Consider the following 24229-nt stretch of genomic DNA (forward strand, 5'->3'; position numbering starts at 1 on the left):
TCATTAAGACATGGGTGAGCTTGGCGTATCATAGGCCGCGCAAGAAGGCAGTGGCATGGCTTATGGTGCTCCAAGAGCACACAAAACGAAGGGACCAAAGGCGCTGAGTTTAAACTCAGCGCTTCCCTTGTTTGATCTGGCAAGTCAGGGTGCATCATGCACCATTGCACTGCCACCCGGTGTACGGAGTTCATTTTCAATGCACTGAGCTCATCTATATCCAATCCTCAGCGAAATTTAACTCTGAGGGGCTGATAGTGAGCCCCAGGGGTCAGGTTTAGGTTTGGTATACCCCAAATTGCACCCGGAATAATTAGGTTTAATGTTAAGGGTACCCAGGCTGAGGTGGCACCAATCAGAGGTTGCCATGTCATCAAAACTTTGAAAATCCATAACTCTTTAATCGTTTGGAGTTAGAATCTGAATTTTATATCAAAATTCATGGTTTTAAACGTAGAATATTACCATGAGTTTTAATATGTCATTTCCCTTCATTTCGGAAAGATTTTAAACCATTTGGCGTCTTTCCAAGTATTTAAATTATTACCAATTTCTGTTTATTTAATTGGCAATATTTCAGGGTACAACAAAACCCGTCTGGACCGGGACTTTTATTATTCGACCAGCAACTTACCACATTTTTTATCTCCTCAATCTCAATTTGCCTTCCGAGATGAGCAAGATCCAATCTATGTTCATATAGATTCTCCCAATAAATCTGAGGCATTTGCCTAGATTGTGTGCCCATCAAAGCTAAATAGTGTTGAAAAAATGCTTAATTTTTAGCTCTCTGATCCGAGTGCATGACACCTTGGAATTCAATTTGTGATATGCTATTGTGATTTTTGTTGTCTGATGCCTTTGCATGAAAGAACCTAGTGCCTTTGTCTCCTTGCAACTCCCAGTTTAATTTTGATCTTTGTTTCCACATATCCTCCTCGATAACTGACAACTCGGTATACCTCCTTTTAATTATTGCAGTTATGAATTTTTCAAGATCCGACACATGTCTATGCTCTTTGACCTTATCAATCCACCCTAAAAATTCTCGGCAAGCCTCAACTTGATTTTTTATTACTCCCACCTTTTGTGCAGCCCACTGTTTTATCTCCTTTTGTAGCTTTTGCAGCTTGCTATGTAATTGAATTGGCATTTGAGCCACTGACTGGGAGCTCCAAGATTGTACTACCACTTCTTCTAACCTTGGAAACCTAAGCCATAAATTTTCAAAACAAAAAAATTTTGTTTTCCTAAACCCGGCTTTGGCTATGAGCATTATTGGGCAATGATCAGATGACGTGTTCGGCAGAGCTTTCTGCAGAGAGTTTGGATACTTGTGATTCCATTCCGTAGAGATTAAAAACCGATCCAACCTTGCCATTGTCGGGTTACCCCGTTCGTTCGACCATGTAAAATGCCTTCCATGTAACGTAAGGTTTAATAATCCAAGAGATGAGATCAATCTTGAGAATTGCAATGGTGTTCTCCAATCTGTTGGGGTTGTATTTCTATCTTCTGGATTTATGGTTATGTTGAAATCACCACACAAGAGCCAGGGCGTGTGATATGTCGGTTTCAAATTTTGCAATTCTTCTAGAAATGCTTGCCTTGGGTGTGGAGTAGAGGGACCATACATACCGGTTATCCAGAATTTGTGATCGTCTGACCTGTTCTTGAGCAAACTGACACCAAAAATGTGCAAATGATATGTTGAATTTCTTCAAATAAATGACCTGACCATGCAAGAATTATACCCCCTCTGGTTCCTTGTGCATTTAGAATTCTTATTTGATCTAACCGGTTTCCACAGGTTTCTCTAATACACGTGTCATCCATATGTGCCATTTTGGTTTCTTGTAAACAAATTACATTTGGTTTCTCCATCAATATTGTCTATCTCACTGCTAGTCTTTTTGGCCTTTCATTCAATCCACGTACATTCCACGTAATGAATTTGATTTTTGCTTGATAATTCATTTGAGACATATGAGACAACACAATATATAGTAGAAAGCACATATATATTTGGATTTCAGAGATGGTACAACACTGGTATAAAACCATACATCTCCTCTGTTACTAATTCTCATCCTACCATGAAACTTCCTTCTACCTAACTTCAGAAGAACTAAAAGAGAACATATAAGCCGGGATTGACCCGTGCACCTAACCAAAAGCATATAGCGACTAATCATTGAAACTTAAAATTACTACTTAAGTAAGACTGAACCCGACCCGTTAAGGATCTGAGTCCCTGAGGACCTGCATGCCATTGCTATTGTCTAGCACGGCCTCAATTCTTGCTTGAAGTTCTTCTGTAACCTCTACTCCTACAGCCATAATAGCCACTTCGGCTTGGGACCTGGAAAGCGGAGCCATGGAGTCCAGGTACTCTGGCCTTGGCCTTTGAGGCTTCACTCTAGTCTTGCGCGTGCGTGTTTTTTCTGCTTCGTATCCTTGCACAACCCGTGCTTTGTCCATTACTGTCACGTACGATCCATCACTTTTCTCTTTCAACCTTGGGCTTCTCCTGACCTCTGAGGGTGTTGCTAAACCCGTTTTGGGGTTCACTAATTCGACCTCTGTGAGACCCTCCTGCAAAGCCCATGAAGGACTAAGAAAACCTGGAGGCGGGCTATCGAACTCGTCTTCAACAGCGCCCTTGGCCTGCAACTCTGGTTCTGTGGTGAAGCCCCTCTTAACAGGCCCGAAATTTAAACACATTTCGTTGGGCCCGAATTTCAAGCTTCTGATAGGCCCGAAATTGGAATTTACCTCTCTGGGCCCGAGTTTTGGGCCTGTCAAGCCACTATTCTCCATTGGAACTACGATATTAAAAATTGCACTTCCCCAACCCTCTTTGACCAGAGGTAGTACCTTAACAGTACTAGGACCGGTACATATCATTTCTTTTGCTTAGTTTGAATAGCATTAATATATATAACCTTGCAATAATATTCCAGCATGATATAATTTTTGGTACGTGGTACAATATGGCGCCAGTTAATTTTGATCTGTCATACTCTATATGCACATTTCCACATAAAAGTTCTTTTTTCCGAGAAACGGCTTCAAAATCCATTTTTTATAAATCCTGGTAATTTGGAACTTTTAAGCATCAGGGGCTTACATGGATAGGGAATATATATATGCAGTTGGAGCAAATACTTGTGCCCCTAGCAACTTTGCACCTTTGCAAGACACATAATATTTGTAAAGATATATAAAGGGGGAAGAAAATGAAAAATTCCTGGGTTGTGGGACAACTAAATGAGGAAGGTTTCAATTTCTCGTGTCTTTCATATCTCATATTTTATATCTTCGTTTTCAAAGTTCAAATTGTCGATCCAAACCGTTCAACATGATACATAGTAGAGTAGCCAGGATTTTCATCAGAGGTAGGCAAGAAAAATATATTATTTTATTAATTATTATTTTTTATTTAATAAAAACTAGAATTGTAAATACATCATTTCTCTCAAACGAAGATATGTTGCATATCCAAATAATTTAGTAACAATTGGCAATTGTAATTAAAATAACATTCTTACGAGCTTGCATGACTGCATTGAACTAAATTAAAAATAATGAAGAGAAGATACAAGATATTAACAAACAAAAATCTTCTAATGATAAACTATATTAACCAATATTACCAGTTTTTACCAAATTAATCTCATGAAATGCTCAAAACCTAATTTTCGGAATTTTACCATATTATTTCCAATAAAATTGGTAAATCAAATGCAAAAAAGCCTCAATTTCATAAAGATTGTTAAACCAAAATTATAATTTTTATGAAACAAACACATGTCAGAGGAAAGAAAGAAAAATTGAAACAACAGAAAACAAAGACAAATGTTTGTTTAACTAGTTATTTTACATTTTAATCCAGCTCATGAATCTGTTTTATTTAAACTTCAATTCTCTATTTTAAGAAAGCTTTCAAATAAAAATGTAGAATTCAATGATAAAGTTATCAGCCCAAAACAATAGCCCAATAATTATAGAATAATCATTTTTGTGCCCGCGCTACAGTGCCTGCACAATACTCGCGCTACAGTACCCGCGCTACAGTACTCTCATTTAGAGGAATAATGTATTATGGTCCCCACTAATTATATTGTGTCGACTAATTATTATTCTTAAAAGATATTATATAGTCTCAACTAATTATTATTCTAAAATTCCAGCAGCACCCTTTCAAAGCCTCGGTACTAATTCCGCGTCAATATTTCTCTAACAAAAATAGTTGACCTCATAAAAATAAATACTTCAGTGCATAGATATAAATACTTTCAATACTTAGATATTAATACTTTCAGTGTCATGTGTAAAAAGAGGAGAGATCTAATTACAACATTATGGCAGTTTAGGTCCCCACCAACAATTATGTAAAAATTACAACATTGTTTACTATATAGATATAAATATTTGTGTTCTTTGAACTATATACTTCAAGATTTGACTATTAATATTAAAAAAAAGAAGTTATAGATCTGGAACGATTGCAGTCCCCACAAGCAATTATGGCAGTTTAGGTGCAGGTACGACGTCAAAAATTTCAAAAAAAGATGCGGGTACGATTATTTAAAAATAATTAATTTATCATTTATATTGTTTACTATATAGATATAAATACTTGTGTTCTTTGAACTATATACTTCAAGATTTTACTATTAATATTTTAAAATAAAGTTACAGATCTGGAACAGTTGCGGTCCCCACAAGTAATTATGGTAGTTTATGTGCGGGTACGGCATCACAAATTTCAAAAAAAAGTGCGGGTACGATTATTTAAAAATAATTAATGTATCATTTATATTGTTTACTATATAGATATAAATACTTGTGTTCTTTGGACTACATACTTCAAAATTTGACTATTAATATTAAAAAAAAAGTTACAGATTTGAAGTGCAGTTATGGTAGTTTGGTTCTCACAAACAGTTATGACAATTTAGATGCGAATACTGTAGCGCGGGTACTCATATCAGCTTCCTAAGTCAAAAGCAAATGTTATTAAAAACTAAAAGACGACAGTACCTTTCGTTTTGGTAAACGCATCAATAAAATTAATATTTATTCTGTATCTGCATATCTTAGAAAGAAACTACAGCAAGTATGATTTGTCATGAAATATAATTGACCAAAACAACAGTACCTATCATTAGCAACAGAAGAAGAAAAATCATCTTTTGCAAAAATATAATTATTTCCAAAATTACATTAGTTTAATACGGGAAAGAAAGGGACACACGAGAAAAGAAAAATATTTTAGAAGAATATGAAGATCAAATTTTATAAAATTTGAATCTCCATTTTTCTCTCTAAAAAAAATGAGATTTTAATATATTTATTATGGACTTGTTTTTGGACAAGTATTCTGGAAAAAAAATATCACAATCCATATTCCTAAAAAGAAAATTATGAAAAATCTGGAAACTAAAATAATAGTTTACAAAAAAATTATGCGTAATTGACAAATTTTGTAGCATTTTCAATGCAAATAGTATATGTGGATGAGCCTTTATCCTTGTAGGCTTGTATGTGGCGGGTAAATGGTATATGTGGATGAGCCTTTATCCTTGTAGCCTTGTATGTGGCGGATAAATGGTATATGTCTTTTTCTTTTTTTTAAATCTTGGCAGCTGCTGCCAGTATATGTGGATGAGCCTTAATTTAACTGTTTCAATAGTGACCGGGCTGCTAATGAGCGGGCCCCCTGTTCATACCAAGTCCGGTTCAGAATTAAAATGAACAAGGCCCTGTTCATGATCAGCCCGAATAAAAGAGTTCTTGTTCATGATCGGCCCGTTCTGTATTGTTTATAACAGAGTTCGGTTCATAACTGAGCCCTGTTCAGAACAGGCCCGTTTCAACGAACTGGGCTGAATAGTGGAGAATCAATCGGACTTCTGCGGAGTGCTATATGAAATTGGTCCGGGCCTTAAGTACCATACGCAAGTAGCAACTGGCAACCTTTATCCAGCGTCCAGTATCAATGCGTAGATTTAATTATTTTTAATTAAAGATTTTCAGTAATTTTAGTAACATATAATGCAAGAATATTATTTCTCATTAAATGCGTTGGAATTGAGAGAGTAACAGTTACCATTAAAGTTACCAATAATTTTACACATAATCCAGAGATTTTGTATAGTTATATTAAAGATGGTTTAATTTAAAAATCACCAAAATGAAACCTGAGTTCATCGACTTCTATATAAAATTCCAAATCTGAGTTCATCTACTGTCCCTGAACAAAAGCTTCTCAAAGAATCAATCATAATATATCAATTTTTAACATTCCACACTTCACAAAAACAAAATTAAACCTAAATTATAAGGTTCGACCAATAAATTTAATCTCTTCTACATCCAGAGATGACCTCTTGAAAACGACTTCAATGCATACAAGTATAATTCATTTCCCAAACTTGATTGAATATGCTCCTGTTATATTGCAGATGCCTAATATTAGTGTTCAAGATTTATATATGTTGGTTTCGTGCTTTTCTCAAATTATTTAATTAGTGCAGAGCGAGTGAATATTAACTTAATAAGGTTTTGAATATGAAAAAAATTGTTTATTTTTTTCCATGTGATATTGATATCCAACTATTTCCCATTTTTCTCTCACGATTATGGAAATTAAATTCGCACTCGGAATGAAAAGACTGGTAAATATTTTAACAGAACAGTTTTGGCTTCATGCAGCCCACGAACCATATGCAGTGTTGCTTTGATTCTGTAGTCTGTGCGCTGCATGACGCCAAAACTACTCTGTTTGCAAAAAAAAAAGAAAATTACCATATATGCATCTTCTTTTAACAGAGTAGTTTTGGCGTCATGCAGTCTGTGCGCTGTGGCTTACGGCTTTGATACAAATGAAGTTAACTCTCCTATGAAGAAGAATGTGCTTATATTTGACCTTGGTGGTGGCACTTTTGATGTCTCGTTGCTTAGTATTAGCAACGGTGTAATTGAGGTGAAGGCCACTGCTGGTGACACCCACCTCGGTGGGGAGGACTTTGACAATCGCATGTTAAATTATTTTGTTGAAGAGTTTAGAAGGAAGCATAGGAAGGAGATTTGCAGCAATTCGAGGGCTTTGAGGCGCCTGAAGACCGCATGCGAGCAGGCAAAGAGAATCCTCTCCACCACCAGTGAAACTACTGTCAGCATCGATTGTCTCTATGAGGGAACTGATTTCTATCGGACAATAACTCGTGCACAGTTTGAAGAGCTCAACGCGGACCTTTTCGAGAAATGTATTGAGACTGTAACAAGGTGTCATGAGAATGCTGACATAGACAAGGACAACATTGATGTGGTGGTTCTACCCGGATTCCAAAAGTCCAGCATCTCTTGAAGGATTATTTTAATGGTAAGGAGCTATGTAAAAATATCCACCCAGATGAAGCTGTCGCATATGGTGCTGCCGTACATGCTGGAAATTTAAGCGGGCAAGGTACTAAGGAGATCAGAAATTTGGTGCTCATTGATGTTACCCCACTTTCGCTTGGCATTAATGTTAAAGGTGATATTACATCGGTCATCATTCCAAGGAACACTGCCAATACCAACACAGAAGTCGAAGTCGTTCGAGTACTCCACAAGTGCAGATTTCCAATCTGAAGTCCGCATCAGAGTTTACTTGGCCAGTTTAAACTATCTGGGATCCATCCTGCGCCAAGCGGTGAAACCATGATTAATGTGTCTTTTAAAATTGACAACGACGGCATATTGCATGTTTCACCGAAGGTCAAAATCCATTTAATATTCGTAAAAAGCCCAAAGCCCAAATTATTCTGGATTGATCTAGAATCCTCTTAACCGTTGCTATGTTTATACTAGAAGCCTCTACATATATTTGTCTCATGTATTTTCTAGAATAGTCCAAATTGTAAGTCGGTAACAAGATAGAAATAATAGGAATAATTTAGAAGTTTCTTTGAACCGACATAATAAGAGTATAAATAGATGAGTGAGGTCAGTGAAGTTGTGTCAATAAGTAGAGAACCAGATAGAATCAGAGAGATAGTGAGGCATAAGAGTTAAGAAATATATATCAGCCTTGTAAATTTTGCTCCATTAAATAAAAATAATTCAAGTTATATAAACTCCTCTCTTCTCTTCCAATACCACAATCCGATTATAATTTCCAACATCTGCTAAGGAGCCAGTCAGTGGTTCAAAAAAAGAAATCACCTTGATCAACAGAGGGGGCAGGCTCAGCCAGAAGGAGACATAGGATGGTGCAGGAAGCAGCAAAGTATAGGTTGGAGGATGAGCAATTTAAAAAGAAGGTTTTTGTTGGGATTTCGGGTAGGTTATAGTGCAACAATTCGAAACAGTTCAAGATTTGTTCACTATCCGAAAATCAGAAACCAAGTATAAAACTAATTTTAGGATTAAAACAAAGTTTACCACTAGATGCGCAGCGGAATCTTCAAGTCTAGCAGTAGCCTTCTTCTCCTTTCCTTCGTGTCAGATCCACGCAACAGCCTAGCAATCACGCCTCCATCAGTATCCACACGAACAAAGCCAAAATCAACAATCAGTCGATATGTATCAATCTGAAAGCCCCGTCTTTTTCTCTTTCTTTCTCTCTTACGATTTCTGATATCTGTGGAACAGAATTTCTGGAACAACCAAAAACAGAACTGCTGCATGTATATTTATAATACTTATGCATCCATTCAGTTGCACCATCTGGATGCATCTCTTCAGAAAACGTGATCTGATCTGAGATCAGATCAGATCAAGAATTTGGGCCTGGCCCAATAAAACTTAATATATTAATTCAGTCCATATTATTTGGCCTGTATAACACTTCTTACAGTTTTAGCCAAGAATTCGCTGGAAGACTATGCATACACCTTGAGGAAGTTGGTGAAGGACGATAAGGTTGATTAATTCAAAGGCATCAGGTGGATACGCCAAATACATTGCTGAATTTGTCGACAAGATGATAGAATGGCTCAAGCATGATGTGCCGAAGGATGCATCTGAGTATGACACCAAGAAGAAAGGGCTTGAAGAGATGAGTTCCACCCTCTCGAAAATGAGCTTAAAGGATGCATCCGAGTATGACATCAAGAAGAAAGAGCTTGAAGAGATGAGTTGCACCCACTCGAAAATGAGCTCAAAGGATGCATCTGAGACAAGGAGAATACTATTTATGTGGTGGTGATGAGGACTATGATTCTGATGATGACTAGGATATGGTGATATTAATTAGTGGGAAAACTATCATCTGTGTGTGATTTCTTTTTTTTTTTGGCCCTTTTTCTTTTGGTTGGGTTTTAGACTAGAGAAGGATTGTGGTTTTCTTGTTTTGGAATCATTCTAGCACCTGAACATTAGTAAGCTATTTCCTTTGCACAATATTTGTTTATCAAGTGCTTGCTTCTTAATTTATAGAACTAGAGAGTAAATCTGGTGAATGATAGTTTAGTTTGCTAATTCCACTTTTCTTTTTCTGAATCTAAATGTTCTTTTACTCTTTCTTTAATTTAGAAGGCGATAAGACTACTATAAATATTAATAAATTAAATTCACGGAAGTAGTAATAGAGAAAATAGAAACAGAGAGCAATCAGATAAAAGTAAAACAGGTAATCTGATTTTCTCTGAAATTTTAAATGCAATATATTCTTTCTGTCTTAGAAATTTGATGTAGGTATTTGCAGAAGATAAGAAAACAGAAAGATATTATACGAATATTTCTTTTGACATCACAATTTATGGTGTTATATTGGGATAATTGGATTAGATATATTAAAAGTAGAATATTTGAGTATTTTATATCTACAATATTGCAAGATCTTTTCTCTCCGTTTGACAGGGGCCGAGATTTTTAAAAATACCCCCCAAAAAATTTATTTTATTAAAAATAACCAGGTTCCATCCGAATTTTTAAAAATACCCAGATCGCGGATTTTTTCCTCGCCCCAGAATTTTTATTCCGGGCCGCGGAAAAAACCCGCGCTCCGAATTTTTTTTTTTTTTAGAATTTTTATTCCGAGGCACGGATTTTTTTTTTTTTTTAAAGAGTTTGGAGAAAGAAAATATCCATGTTTTGGTTTTTTTTAATATATGTATATGTATATATAGAGTACGGCTAACGCGCTTCCTCTAGCATATGGGCCGAAATGCTTCCGGTGGAAATTTGAAATTTCAAAATCCAAAAAGTCGATCTGAACCGTTCATCTTCTTCTCCATATTAATATCTGCTTGGAGACCAAATTTTACATTTTTCTGAAATTTTTTACTATTTATTAAGCCACTTTGAAAATTGCTGATCCAACGGTGGCTTACCAAACAGTAAAAATCAGAAGCTACCGTTGGATCAGCGATTTTCAAAATGGCTTAATAAATAGTAAAAAATTTCAGAAAAATGTAAAATTTGGTCTCCAAGCATATATTAATATGGAGAAGAAGATGAACGGTTCAGATCGACTTTTTGGATTTTGAAATTTCAAATTTCCACCGGAAGCATTTCGGCCCATATACTAGAGGAAGCGCGTTAGCCGTACTCTGTATATATAATATAATATAGAGTGAGTCTATGGTACTATGCATATTACGATTGGGCACCGTGCTACGGCTCTATATTCGAGTTTTCAAATCCTAACGGTCGATCCGAACCGTTCATCTTGTTCTCCATATTAATATGTATTTGGAGACCAAATTTTACATTTTAAAAAAAAAAATTACTATTTTTTAGATATTTAGAAAATCACTTGATCTGAAAATTCTGGACCATCCTAAAACAGTGATTTTCAATAAATTTCAAATAATAGTAAAAAAATTTCAAAAAATGTAAAATTTGGTCTCCAAACACATATTAATATGGAGAACAAGATGAACGGTTCGGATCGACTATTAGGATTTGAAAACTCGAATATAGAGCCGTAGCACGGTGCCAAATCGTAATATGCATAGTACCATAGACTCACTCATATAATATATGTATATGTATATATGTATATATGTATATATATGTATATGTATATATGTATATATATGTGTATATGTATATTAAATTTGACATCTGCTGGTAAATCAGCAAGTCTGGACTGATACAGGGTTTGCAAAAGTGATTACACCAGCATGCAGAGAATTGAAAAATACACAGAATTAATACAAATTTCAACATTTTTGGATTTTTCTACAGTTAGTTATGAATTTTCAAAGTTTCGTTTTTCGGAAAAACTTTAAACAGCCATAACTTTGGCTACGAGAGTCGGATTCGCGCGTATGATGACTTTTCAGAAAGGGGGGACGAGACGAATGCGATTTGCCCAATTGGTACACCAGACATCGTCGCATCAGAAACATCAGAATTTCAAAAAAACGTCATTTAGTGCCTCAAAAATGCAATTTAAGTTTTCGTACGACGGTAGGCATACAACGATCGGTATTTTGTTTAGTATAATTTAGGTTTTTGTAGTGTAATTATTAATTGTGGAATTTTTTAGTTTGCATGTATATAGTTATATTATATTATATAATTATAGAAAAATCTTAATTATATATAATTATATGTAATTATATTATATATACATATACATATACATATACATATATTATACAGATATTAAAAAAAAATCAAACCATGAATATTTTCTTTCTCCAAACTCTTAAAAAAAAAATCCATGCCCCAGAATAAAAATTCGAAAAAAAAAAATTTCGGGGCGAGGATTTTTTCCGCGGTCCAGAATAAAAATTTCGGGGCACGGAAAAAATCCGCAGTCTGGGTATTCTTAAAAATTCCGTCGAACCATGGTTATATTTAATAAAATAATTTTTTTGGGGGTAAAAATAAAAAATCTCGGGCGCGGCGCAGGGGCAGTATTATTTGAGCTTTGAGATTCATGCATAACGTATTTGAACGGCTGGGATTTTCCAAATAGTCACAAAAAATATTAGTGCTTCGCAATAAAATAAAATTAAAAAAAATCATATTTTAGCTTTTAAAAATTCGAGAAAGGTAGTTCAATGATATTTCACGTTTTAAGTAGATTATTTTAAATATTCATATTTTACTTTTAAAAATTCGACAAAGGTAGTGCATCGCAATAAAAAAAATTATTCATATTTTAATTTTTAAGTTCATCATCATAAAACCAGGAATATAATTATGATTAGTTCAATGATATTTTCATTACTTTGTGGAGCGTGAATTGGCACAATACGAATTACAAAAAGATATATATATATAAAGAGTGGCTAATATGCATTCGGTTGCATATGGACCGAAGTGCTTACGGTCCAAATTTGATTTTTCAAAATCCAAACGGTCAATCTGAACCGTTCATCTTGTTTTTCATATTAATATGTGCTTGGAGACCAAATTTTATATTTTTATGAATTTTTTTACTATTTATTAAGTATTTTACAAAATTGTTGATCCAACGGTAGCTGCTGATTTTACTGTTTTGTTAAGCTACCGTTGGATCAACAATTTTGTAAAATACTTAATAAATAGTAAAAAAATTCAGAAAAATATAAAATTTGGTCTCCAAGCACATATTAATATGGAGAACAAGATGAACGGTTCAGATCGACCGTTTGGATTTTGAAAAATTAAATTTGGACCGTAAGCACTTCGGTCCATATGCAACCGAATGCATATTAGCCACTCTCTCTCTCTCTTTATATATATATATTTTATTCATATAGAGTAATAATTTATATAGTCTGGCCCAAATTACTAGAAAATAAGTAAAATATGCTAATTTAAATTGCAACATGTACATACTATCAGAAATAGAACAAAAATATTACTTTAAATTATAATATGTACATAATATTAAAGAGATATGTGTATGATGTACTTAGGATACAATATAATTTTTAATATAATCCATGTCTAATGTAGTTCTCTACATGAATTATTGCGTAATTAAAATTACTATTTATCAATATAAGTCTTAGTATTTCTAATAAAAATTAATTTTGTCCAAATATTTTTTTACCGCTTGACTTTATTTTAGCTTGATATCGTATAAGGGGGAATTTCATCTATTTTTCTCATAAACTTTGAAATTACATATTCTCCCCTCTAAAATTAATAATATCATATTTACCCTTCTAAATTTCAAAAACTCACAGATTTATTCAATTTATTTACTAATCTATTAAAACTCACTTCAAATTTATAAATTACCCATTTTAGCTTTATATATAAATAATATAAAAAATAATCAGCTCAATTAAAATGGACAGAGCAGATGCCCGTCTACAAAACTTCTTTGTTACTTCCGTGGTTGTAAATTTGTGAGTGCATAAACGTCGATTTTTTTGGTTTATTTATTTTTATTTTTTATTTTTACTTTATTTTTTTTATTTAAAAAAGGAACAAATATTATTTTACAAGAGTCTCGTTAATGTCATAATGTTATAATTTCAGCTTAAGTAATAACGAGTCAATGTTTACGATTTTAAGATCCGAACAGTCAATACGAACTGCTCAACATATTATCCTTATTAAAATGTGCCTGAAAATTATTATTTTCGGATAATTCTAAACAATCTAAAACAGTGATTTTGTACTTATTTAAAAAATATTAAAAAATTTAAAATTTGACTCCATACACATTTTAATATAAAAATTATGTTAAACAATTCTTCTACTCTATCTTCGGTTTTCATCGCGTATATATTTATTTGCTAGAGACAAAATTTTTAGCTCAGGTTCAGTAGACACTTATTAAAATAATGGGACTCACTGCAATTAATAATATTATTTTGGTCTCTACAAGTCTACAACTGAGTTCAGATAACTTAATTTTTGGATTTTAAATCGGAACCGTTTGATTCAAATTCGTGATAATCTATCCAAAGTGGAGCGCACACATCTCGATAAATGAATTCGAACCGCGAAGCAATCTCGAGCGACGGATTCAAATCGGACGTTCTCGATCCAAAACGCAAAAATTGAGTTACTTTATGGGATCCGGACCCACAACGGAAATAAATCTGCTTTGATTCTCAAAAGAATCACAGGGCCCTGCTTTTCCAAATCCACCCGTCTATTTTTCTAAATGCACAAATCTCAAAATCTGTTATTTTATATGCACAAATCTCAAAACAAATGAATGGGTAGATCTGGAAAAGCAGGATCCTGTGATTCTCAAGAATCACAGCAGATTTGTTTCCACCCACAAGGCGACAACTACTCCGGACCTTGCCAATTAATATTGCAATTATTTAATTAACAACTTGATTGCTTAATAAACTAAACAAATTGGTAAATTATTCCTGTACCGATCACGAGCCAATTACTTAATCATTTTCTGCTTATCCTAACAACTATTGTCTGCTCTTCGAAGATCTGATTCAATCCTTCCCTGATCAATGGCCCCTTTCATCTCAAATGAGCTGTCAACAATATTATTTTATCTGTTTGTATGATGCGTATTGTATTCGAAATAATTACTGAGTAAGAGTAAGATTTTTTTTTTTTTCTTTCGTTAGTTTATTGTGCACAATAAAGGGTAAAAAAAAATCATTATCATAACGGTAAGAGTACGGATAAAGATTACTTCTTATCAATTATTCTATACAATAATTTTTAAAATAAAATTAATATAGATATAAATTTGTATGGAGAGGTGATATATATATATATCTTATCCATATATATATATTCGGATATCAGATATTCGTATCAAATTTTCGGATACGGATTCGGATACAATCGGATAATATCCGATCCGTTTTCACCGCTACCGATAAGTTATCTATCTGTATCATGACATGTGTGCTCTGCTATATACCTGATAAATTATTTATCTGTATATACCAAACATGTGTGCTCTGCTATCTATCTGTATCATGACATTAATTAATATCAATATCATATCTATGAGCCTGACCTGATATGAGCCCAACAAATTAACCATAGTTATTTTGAAGCATCTCCACATTTACCCTGCTAATTCCTTCCTCATTTTTTTTTTTTCAACTCTCCAATGGCAGCAAGCACAATGAGCTCTCACTCCCTCTCTCCCTCCATCGACTCGAGAAGTGGCTTCTGCGCCGAGATCAAAACCTTCTACAGCATTCGTTCACCCGTTCCTCTTCCTTCCCCTTCGCTTCCCCTCTCTTTCCCCTCCTACGCCTTCTCCCTCCTTCCCTCCCCTCTCCCCTTGCACCCCGCTTTAATTGATGCCTCCACCGGCGAAACCGTCTCCTATCCTCATTTTCTCTCGCAATTCGGTTCGCTCACTGCCAATCTTCTTACACATTTCAGCATCTCCAAAGGAGATGTCGTCCTTGTTCTCTCCCCGACTCGGATGGATTTCTTAGTTCTTTACATGTCTCTTCTTTCGATCGGAGCAGTTGTTTCTCCCGTTAATCCTGCATTGACACCTTCAGAAATCTCACGCCTCGTTCAACTCTCCAAACCGTCCCTCGTGTTTGCCACATCATCAACATTGCAAAAGCTCCCTTCTGGTCTCAATGCCATCCTCCTCGACACACCTCGCTTCAAAAATATGTTTCAAACACCTCCAACTAATTTTGAAAACATTAAACAAATTGAAGTATTGCAGTCAGATCTAGCAGTGATCCAGTACTCGTCGGGAACCACTGGTCGGGTCAAGGCAGCCGCACTGTCGCATCGCTCCTTCATTGCCATGACTGCTGGTTATCGTGCGTTAAAACCAGCGGGTCCTCAGGTGAAAGAATTTATGATCAACATATGAGATGAGTACCAATGTACCATCAAGATTTAAACTAGATTCGCTCTCACAGGTGACATTAACAACTGCACCGACATTCCACTCCATGGGGTTTTTCTTTTTTCTCAAAGGATTAGCACTAGGAGACACGACCGTCGTATTGACCGGAGAAAGGGTCACTCTGGCCAACATGATACGGGCGGCAAATAGGTACAAGGTGACAGAAATGACAGCGGCGCCACCGGTTGTGGTGGCAATGGCAAAGTCAGGTGATTTGGCACCTGAGGACCTTCTAGCACTGGAGACAGTGATATGCGGCGGTGCACCGGTGCATGTCGAATCTGCACGGCGGTTCCAGGAGAGGTTTCCTCATGTGCAGCTATCACAGGTATCATCCTTTTGGCACATCTACATTGATTTTCACTTTAATGTCAACATTCATTAGTTTTACCATAGAATCTCTAGTTTTTTCCTTTCCTTTTTTTTTTTTTTGGTCCTTTCCCTTTCGGATTTTAAATAAGATATAATACTACGTGAGTAGCAGTTCATAAAAAATGCTACCCTACCATTTTTTCATAAAATAAAAGAAAAAAAAAAACTTTGAAAATCAGCAATTTTGTCTTCTTGTTTAATTTGGTTTGGTCCGTGAAGTTTTTGAATTATTAGTTGCCTCTAATAAACTAAACAAATATATATATTCTGAATTGTCTGATTTGCATGTTATTTTGGTTAATTTCTGCATGCTCAACCAAAACAACAAATGCTGCCTTATTAGCCTCTTAAAGGCGGTCAAATTAATATATGGGTTTATTTCGGCTTATGTCAGAAATCTGTTCAATGACTCTAAAACTAGATCATTCTTTTCTTAGAAAAAGGGATCGAATCTCCTGCCCCCCTGGGGCAGGAATTTCCTGCCTCCAGAGTCACTGTTAGTGGACCCCCTAAACTCTAAACCCTAAATCCGACCCCATCCACTCTAAACCCGACCCCATTCCGCAGTGACTGAGGGGGCAGGAAAATCCTGCACCTCGGGGGGCAGGTGATCTGCTTCCTTAGAAAAATACAAGGTGTCCCAGTTAAGTTTGTTCTCCCACCTATCTCCCCCATGAGTTCGGATCTCCTAATGATTCATATTTTTAGTTTAGATCCTAATTGTCATAGTTGAATCGGGCCGTCAGATTAAAAGGATTCCGTGCGCTTCACTTTAGGATCGAATTGATCCGGATTCAAATTGAACGGTCCAGATGAACTAAAAAATTGGGCTACTTTAGAGGATCCGCACCCCTCACCCACCACTTACATAACTCACTTGTATAGTTGTATATGAGGCCGACTATTAATAATGATTAATTAGTGAAATGAAATGGGAATTTTACAAACCAACTTTCTTCAGGAAAAATCAAACAAAATACTCTTTTTTCAAAACTTTGTCAAAATGCTCCATATTTTACTTCGATTTCCTCCTCTCCCCTGCTCTCCTCTCTCTTTCTGTTTTTTTTTTTTTTTTGAAAATTCTCGTAAAAATTACAAAGTTGTAAGGGGAAATCGAACTCTTAACTTTTGAATATATTAGCTTTAGGACTTTTTTTCTAATCAACTGTGCTACCTCTCCTTTCTTCTCTCTTTCTCTCAGATAATTTTGAATTCGTTAGTTTAGTCATTAAAAAAAATATGAAGGGCTGTAATTTGGTGACATTAAAAAAACAAGAGTAGGTTTCTTGAGAAAGCGAGGTGATAGGAATAATTATATAGGTGTGAGGTTAAGAAACTTTTCATAAACTAAATGCCATTAATTACAAGACAAAGTCATTTTGATTATGTCAGAAAAAGTTATTTTGTTTTTATTTGTCTTTCATTTTTTTACTCGTGTTTCTCATTCATTCAAAACAAGTTGTATGTATTTTTTGAATAAAGTAGAAGGTCAAACCACAATATTATTTAATATCTACAAGAGATTCTTTTATTTGAATTTCAAATATGTAAGTTTTTATACTGACAAGGGTGGATGCACACTCAATATATGAGAGTTGATTGATTTTTATTTATTTTTTAAAAAATTATTACGAATATTGTCAAATTGATCTACATTTGTGGCTTAAATTTTTTTATATAATTGATCAACATTTACATTTGTACTCCATATAACTTCAAAATCTAACTCTGTGTATATACACAGATGACAGTGATTTAGCCAATAATCAAAGGCCGGTTCATAATTAAGTTACCTTCATCTTTGATTTCCGCTTCCTTCAATATAGGCAATCTTCTTCAATATATATTTTCCTATGTTTTATGTAACTTCTCTTCTATATCTAATACCCTGGCTATGCAATAATGCTACCATAATATTATAGCAAAATCTCTCGTTTGACTTGCCTCTGAAGACGCGCACTACAACAAAGTAAACACTTTTTGCGAGGGAAAAAACGCTTTTACAACGATCGTCCGTCGCAAAAAGAAAAAGCTGAACAATAAGAGTAGTCCGTCGCAAAATGTCACTTTTTTATCCTCGCGAAAAGTGTCTCATTCTTGTTGTGACGTCTCAGTAAGGAAAGCATGTACATATTTTATGTTCAAACTGATATAATAATAATAATAATAATAATAATAATAATAATAATTACTATAAGTATTATTCTTACTATTTTATTATTATTGTTTTCATCGCGGCTGTCATTTTTATGAATTATAAATGATGTGGTATAATTAGAAAAGTTTAACTATTTTTATGAATTATAAATTTGAGTCTGCTTTGTTTTACTGTTCCGAATTATATTCGTTTAATATTCAATATCAGAAGTAAAAACGGATCTGAATTATCCAATCCGAATCCGGTTGAGATATAGTATCCGCATACAGATCCCAATAATTATTGAACACAGAGAACACTATTCGGATTCCTATCCCTAAACGGAACTATTGATTTTTAAAGGCCTTAAGTTATATAGAAAATCTCACGTGAGACCATTGATTTCTGAACCAGGGCAAAGAATAGTTGCTTGTCCGCAATGTATTAATATTTAATTCACTTCACATTAAGGCCTGTTCGGCTGCACAGTGGGAATGGGAATAGGAACGGAAATAGAAAAAGTTTGAACTGAAATTTACTGTTCACGTGGGAAAAAAAAAAAATTCAATCTGAGTGAATTTTTATTTTTCCATGTGAACAGTATTTTCGGAATTACATCCGAACAGGCCCTAACTCTTCACCTGGACAAAGGAGCACCAGTAGGGAAATGAGTTGTTCACTATTCATAATTAACCACGAGAGTACATGCCTACATGCCATTCACAATAAAATACCTCTTCATCTTTTATTTTAGTTTTTTTCATTATTTTTTTCTTTTTTTATATTATTAAAAAATTCTGTTTTGATTATAATACTACTATTATATTATATATATGTGTGGGACACTGAATAAATTATTTATATGACTCAAGAGGAGGGTTCAAATGTCTCCATTTTTTGTGTCTCCACCATGCCTCAATTATTAAAAACTTTAATAATTCAAAATTTAAGACTTAAAAGTCAAAATAAAACCGTTGGATATGATCTACATTATTTTATCTATGCACGTGTAAAAAATTATGACATTTTAATTTTATTTTGGTTGTCATCTAGAGCTTGTAAAAAACGTTCTAATGTGCATAATTTCTAGACGTTGATTTTTCAACTTAGTGATTCACATAAAAACAAAATTGAAATATAATAATTTTTTATGAGCAGATAGAGAAAATAACATATATCACATCTAACGGTTTTATTTTGACTTTTAAGTTTTAAATTTTGAGTTATTAAAGTTTTAAAAAATGGAGGCATGATGAAGGCACAAAAAATGGAGGCATTTGAACCCCCCTCATGACTCAATTATCTGATAATTATTTTGTATCAATATTCAAATCTATATTCGTAGATTATTTGCGTCGTATTTATTTAAGACGAATTTGATTTTGATTTTTGATATGCAGTTATTATCCGTATCCGTATCCGTATCCGTATCCGTATCCGTATCCGTATCTGTATCCGTATCCGTATCTGTATCCGTATTCGCTCATTGAGGTCTGAACGAATTTGGATCCTCTCTAGTAAAAGGGAATCTTTTAGAATTAGTGGATCCAGGCCGTTCTTTAAACTTTGCACGAATATGCACCGGCTGGGAGTAAATCTGGACCGTTCTTTTTTACGTTACCGGGGAGGATATGGATTCGGTCTAAACTCTTGTTATATATAGTAATCAATTAATTAGAAAAAGGCATAAAAATCTCATCTTAATGCTTGTCCACTGTTTTTGCTTAAAGTTTGCTTTATTGGCCCCTAAGTTATTGATGATAAAAAACTGAGCAGAAAGAACCAAAAAGTTTCCAATTCCTTTTCTTAGAATTGAAGTAACAAAAAAATATTTGTACCATCAAGACAATCATTCATATATACACACTTATTTTAGGGGTATGGATCAACTGAAGGAGGAGGGATATCTAGGATGATAGGCCGAGAAGAATGTAGCCGTCTGAAGTCAGTCGGTCGCCTTGTTGAGAATGTTCAGGTCAAAATCGTCGATCCTAACACTGGCACTGCTTTGTCAGTTGGCCAACCTGGAGAACTTTGGATCAAGAGCCCTGCTTGCATGACTGGTACAGTACTCTTATTTTTCATTACTTGTCATACCCTTCAGAATTTTTTTGTTATCACTAGAGTGGATTAAGAAGCAGTGCCAATGCATTGTGAGAACTGATCCAAGGTTCACTTTATTATTCTAATATGACCCCAATGAGGAATGATTGGCCTGTAATATAAATTTGATCAAATATAATATTATTAACATGGAGTGCCATGTTTTTTTTTTTTTATCTGGCATGCCTTTTATAGAGACATTGAAGTCCTGGTAAACAGTTTATCTTACGAGTTTCCACCAAATCAGACAGGAACTATTGTTATGGTGACTTTCACTATTATGGACCTACAACTTGTTCATGTCTGGACAAATTGTCATATTTTAGGTTACATTGGAGATGATGAAGCAAATGCAGCTGCATTTGATTCTGACGGTTGGTTGAAGACTGGTGACCTCTGTTACATTGACCAGGATGGATTTCTTTATGTTGTTGATCGGCTTAAGGAGTTGATTAAGTACAAAGCATATCAGGTATGTACTTGCAGCATAATCATTAAACCAAGTATATACTTGGAATTAGGGTGTAATTTGTAATTCTCAAGATATAATTGACATAGAGAATAAGATTTACCTTCCCTCACTCTAACAATCTTTCATAAGAGGTATTACAAAATGGTGAACAATTTGGTCTCCATACCAGCATCTTGTCAGAATTATAATTTTTGCATTTAATTTGGCAGGTCCCACCTGCAGAGTTGGAGCATGTGCTTCATTCTCATCCTGAAGTTGCGGATGCAGCTGTGATGCCGTATGTATTCGATACCACCTTATTTACTAGTTATTTTTAATTACTTCTTGCATGTGTTGCCAGAGAATATACATCGTCAAGAAAAACTCTTACAGAATTATCTGTATATGTTGTTTGTGATGCATGATCTTGAACTCATGGGAGTTTAAAGAAGTTTGTTGTGTTCAAATATGCATACTTAATTTATTTTGCAACTTTTACTTGAAGCAAATCATGTTGTTATTTGTAAAAGTCCAAAAAAAAAAAAACATATACCAAATCCATGGAATAAAATCAATTTCATGCGCAAGCACTCTTTCCGGGTGATCAAATTGTAAAAACTTCTATTTCTGCATGCATGCTCTAACTTATTAAACTAAAGAAAATTTGATGTAGAAATCTCTATGTTATAATCTCATATTATTTTTTCATTGTTTCAATAACGTTTAGTGGTCTGTAACGGTGAGGTCTCAGTTGAAACTACAGGGATATGATGTCTATAGAAGAAGCTATGCTCTATAGTGTTTTCATTTAATTTTTAATTATATTTAAACCATTAGTACTACAGTCCTAATAGATAATAAATCACATAAAATAAAGAGGGTGAATAGAGAGAGGTATACATAAAGGGGAAATAAAGGGAAATGGAGATGTTATGAATTAATTGAATTATGGATGGTCAAAGACAAATCATTATTATGGACTCAATTTTTCACCTGATATTTTCACCAATAAATGCCACCTGTTATATCAATCCTAATATGTTACTATTAGTAAAAAGAAATACTTCTACCTTTTTCATATCTATAGCATTTTCATATTGCCATGTTGTTGATGAGCATGAAAAAACCATAGCAAGGCTATAGCAGCTTTTTGGAATTAATGATGTTATTTCACAACTAGGATGTAAACCGGATAAACCAGTGTGGACAACAAGTTATTTTGAACAATGATTTTATAATTGTTTCTTACATCAACTTATTTCCCAATTGAAAATATGAACAGCTGTGAACTTATACATTTTGGTTTAGTAATGACGAATGTGAATGTAAATTTTGCAGAATTCCTCATGATGAAGTTGGCCAAATTCCTGTAGCACTAGTGGTGAGGCGGGATGGAAGCACTCTCTGTGAAACTGAAGTAATAGACTACGTTGCGAAAAAGGTATATATCTTACCATTGGATATGCTCAAATTGTATCGATTCCTTTTGTTAATAATGATAGTAGAATTGTTCACCTCTTAGCAAGTCCTTATAGAAAAGGTAAATGATATATGGAATCTAAGAAGATGTTTCAAATAGTATAAATACTATGCTTGCTAATTGTTACACTATATATTAGATTTGTATACTTTTAACTAAATTGTAAAGATTTAGTATTTGCGGTATATATGTTCATTAGCGCAGATGAATATTCGATCCATTCCTGTTTTCCTATTATAGATATGTAACACGCAAAGGTTTAAATAGCATTTATCGCGTTATAACAAAATAAACGAAAAAATGATGTATTGCCATATTGCGCTGCTATAGCGTGCAGCGCCATAGCTTTTATGGTCCTAAAATACTATAGCAGTGCTATTTAGAACCCTGGTAACACATTATGAATGACATGTAGTGCTTGTTATATGCTTGTTATATGCAGGTTGCTCCATATAAAAAGATTCGTAAGGTACTTTTTGTCAACAAAATACCAAAATCACCTTCTGGGAAGATCTTAAGAAGGGAACTATCAAATCATATATTGGGGAGTTCACTTTCTAGATTGTAAGCCATGTTCTGTGAGATGATAACAAAAGAATGCGTAATAAGAGCCATATTGATTTTTTTTTTATTAGTTCTCTGATGTGTTTTTCAATTATTAATTATGTAAATGGTTCTTGTTGAGCTAATGTTCAACTTGTTTGCTAAGAAATTAATTGTTATTATTTACACTGTATATAATAAAAATTTGGCGAATTATATCTGGAGCATATTGGGTGCATTTGTTAATTATAAGTCGTATAATTATCAAATCAGTCATGCTTCAAATACTATGATATATATGTTCATGATTTGTTGCGCTAAATAAACCATGAACAAGAAAATATTAGGCATGCACAAATCTGATTGATTATATTTGCAGAACATTGTGAGCGTTTTTTTTATATATATGTTTATAAATTACAGTCATGTTTCAAATCAATTAATTACATCAAAACTAGTAGATATACTTCCATTATTATCATGTATATACTCATAACTTTTATGAGCTAAATAAACAACAACAAAAATAATATTATGATACAATGGTGCAAGCAGAATGCCAGAATGTAAGAAAGTATTCTCTTGCCCATAAAACACAAAAGAACAAAGTTGAATTATAGTATAAAATTCATGCATCAAAATCGACCGAAATTTTTATTAATAGGAAATATAATAAAAAAATATCCAGATTAGAGAACACTTTTGATTTTTTTCGAGATATAGGGAAAACGTTTTGATTTATCACGGCCTCTGGCCGTTATGACTTATCACGGCCAAGATTAGCACTAATTACCGCACTTATTAAAAAAAAAAAAAAAAAAAATTCATGGCCGTGATTGATAATCACGGCCAGCAATGCCATATTAAAATGGACAAAGGACAAACTCAGATCTCATTCTACACGGTCAGATATTGCACTGGATTTGAATTCTGGCCGTGATTATCAATCACGGCCAGGAACTCTTTTTTTTTTTTTTTTTAATAAGTGCGGTAATTAGTGTTAATCCTGGCCGTGATAAGTCATAACGGCCAGAGGCCGTGATAAATCAAAACGTTTTCCCTATATCTCGAAAAAAATCAAAAGTGTTCTCTAATCTGGATATTTTTTTATTATATTTCCTATTAATAAAAATTTCGGTCAAAATCGAAGCTTTAAAGCCAATTTTATACTATTCTAAAAAAACAGCTTTTTAAAGGGTGCACGTGGAGAACAAAATGGTCAGTAAAAGAAAGTGCAATTTGAGATTATTTTTGTAAAAGGTGAAGAAAGTTTGCATCCCAAGTAAAAAAAATGTTTCACATATAATATGGAACAATTCTCGCCTCGTCATTTTTTTTAGGAATTTGGGTTAGAATCATTAATCTCGCCCGTATCTTTGGATTTTT

The 24229-nt window shown here is 34.0% G+C and overlaps 1 protein-coding gene and 1 pseudogene across 1 annotated transcript; both read left to right on the plus strand.

Annotated features, from left to right (window-relative positions):
- Positions 1–6907: 6907 nt before the first annotated feature.
- Positions 6908–9199, plus strand: LOC144548202 (heat shock 70 kDa protein 4-like; annotated as a pseudogene).
- Positions 9200–14934: 5735 nt separating this feature from the next.
- LOC144545967 (4-coumarate--CoA ligase-like 7) lies at positions 14935–22887 on the plus strand. The gene is made up of 7 exons (XM_078294521.1): positions 14935–15694; positions 15771–16085; positions 20143–20329; positions 20696–20841; positions 21051–21118; positions 22159–22261; positions 22743–22887. The coding sequence occupies exons 1-7, from the start codon at positions 14987–14989 to the stop codon at positions 22866–22868; spliced, it is 1653 nt and encodes a 550-aa protein (XP_078150647.1). The 5' UTR covers positions 14935–14986; the 3' UTR covers positions 22869–22887.
- The last annotated feature ends 1342 nt before the right edge of the window (positions 22888–24229 follow it).

Source organism: Carex rostrata, chromosome 2 (genome assembly GCF_964058835.1).
Source record: "Carex rostrata chromosome 2, lpCarRost1.2, whole genome shotgun sequence".
Taxonomy (NCBI): domain Eukaryota; kingdom Viridiplantae; phylum Streptophyta; class Magnoliopsida; order Poales; family Cyperaceae; genus Carex; species Carex rostrata.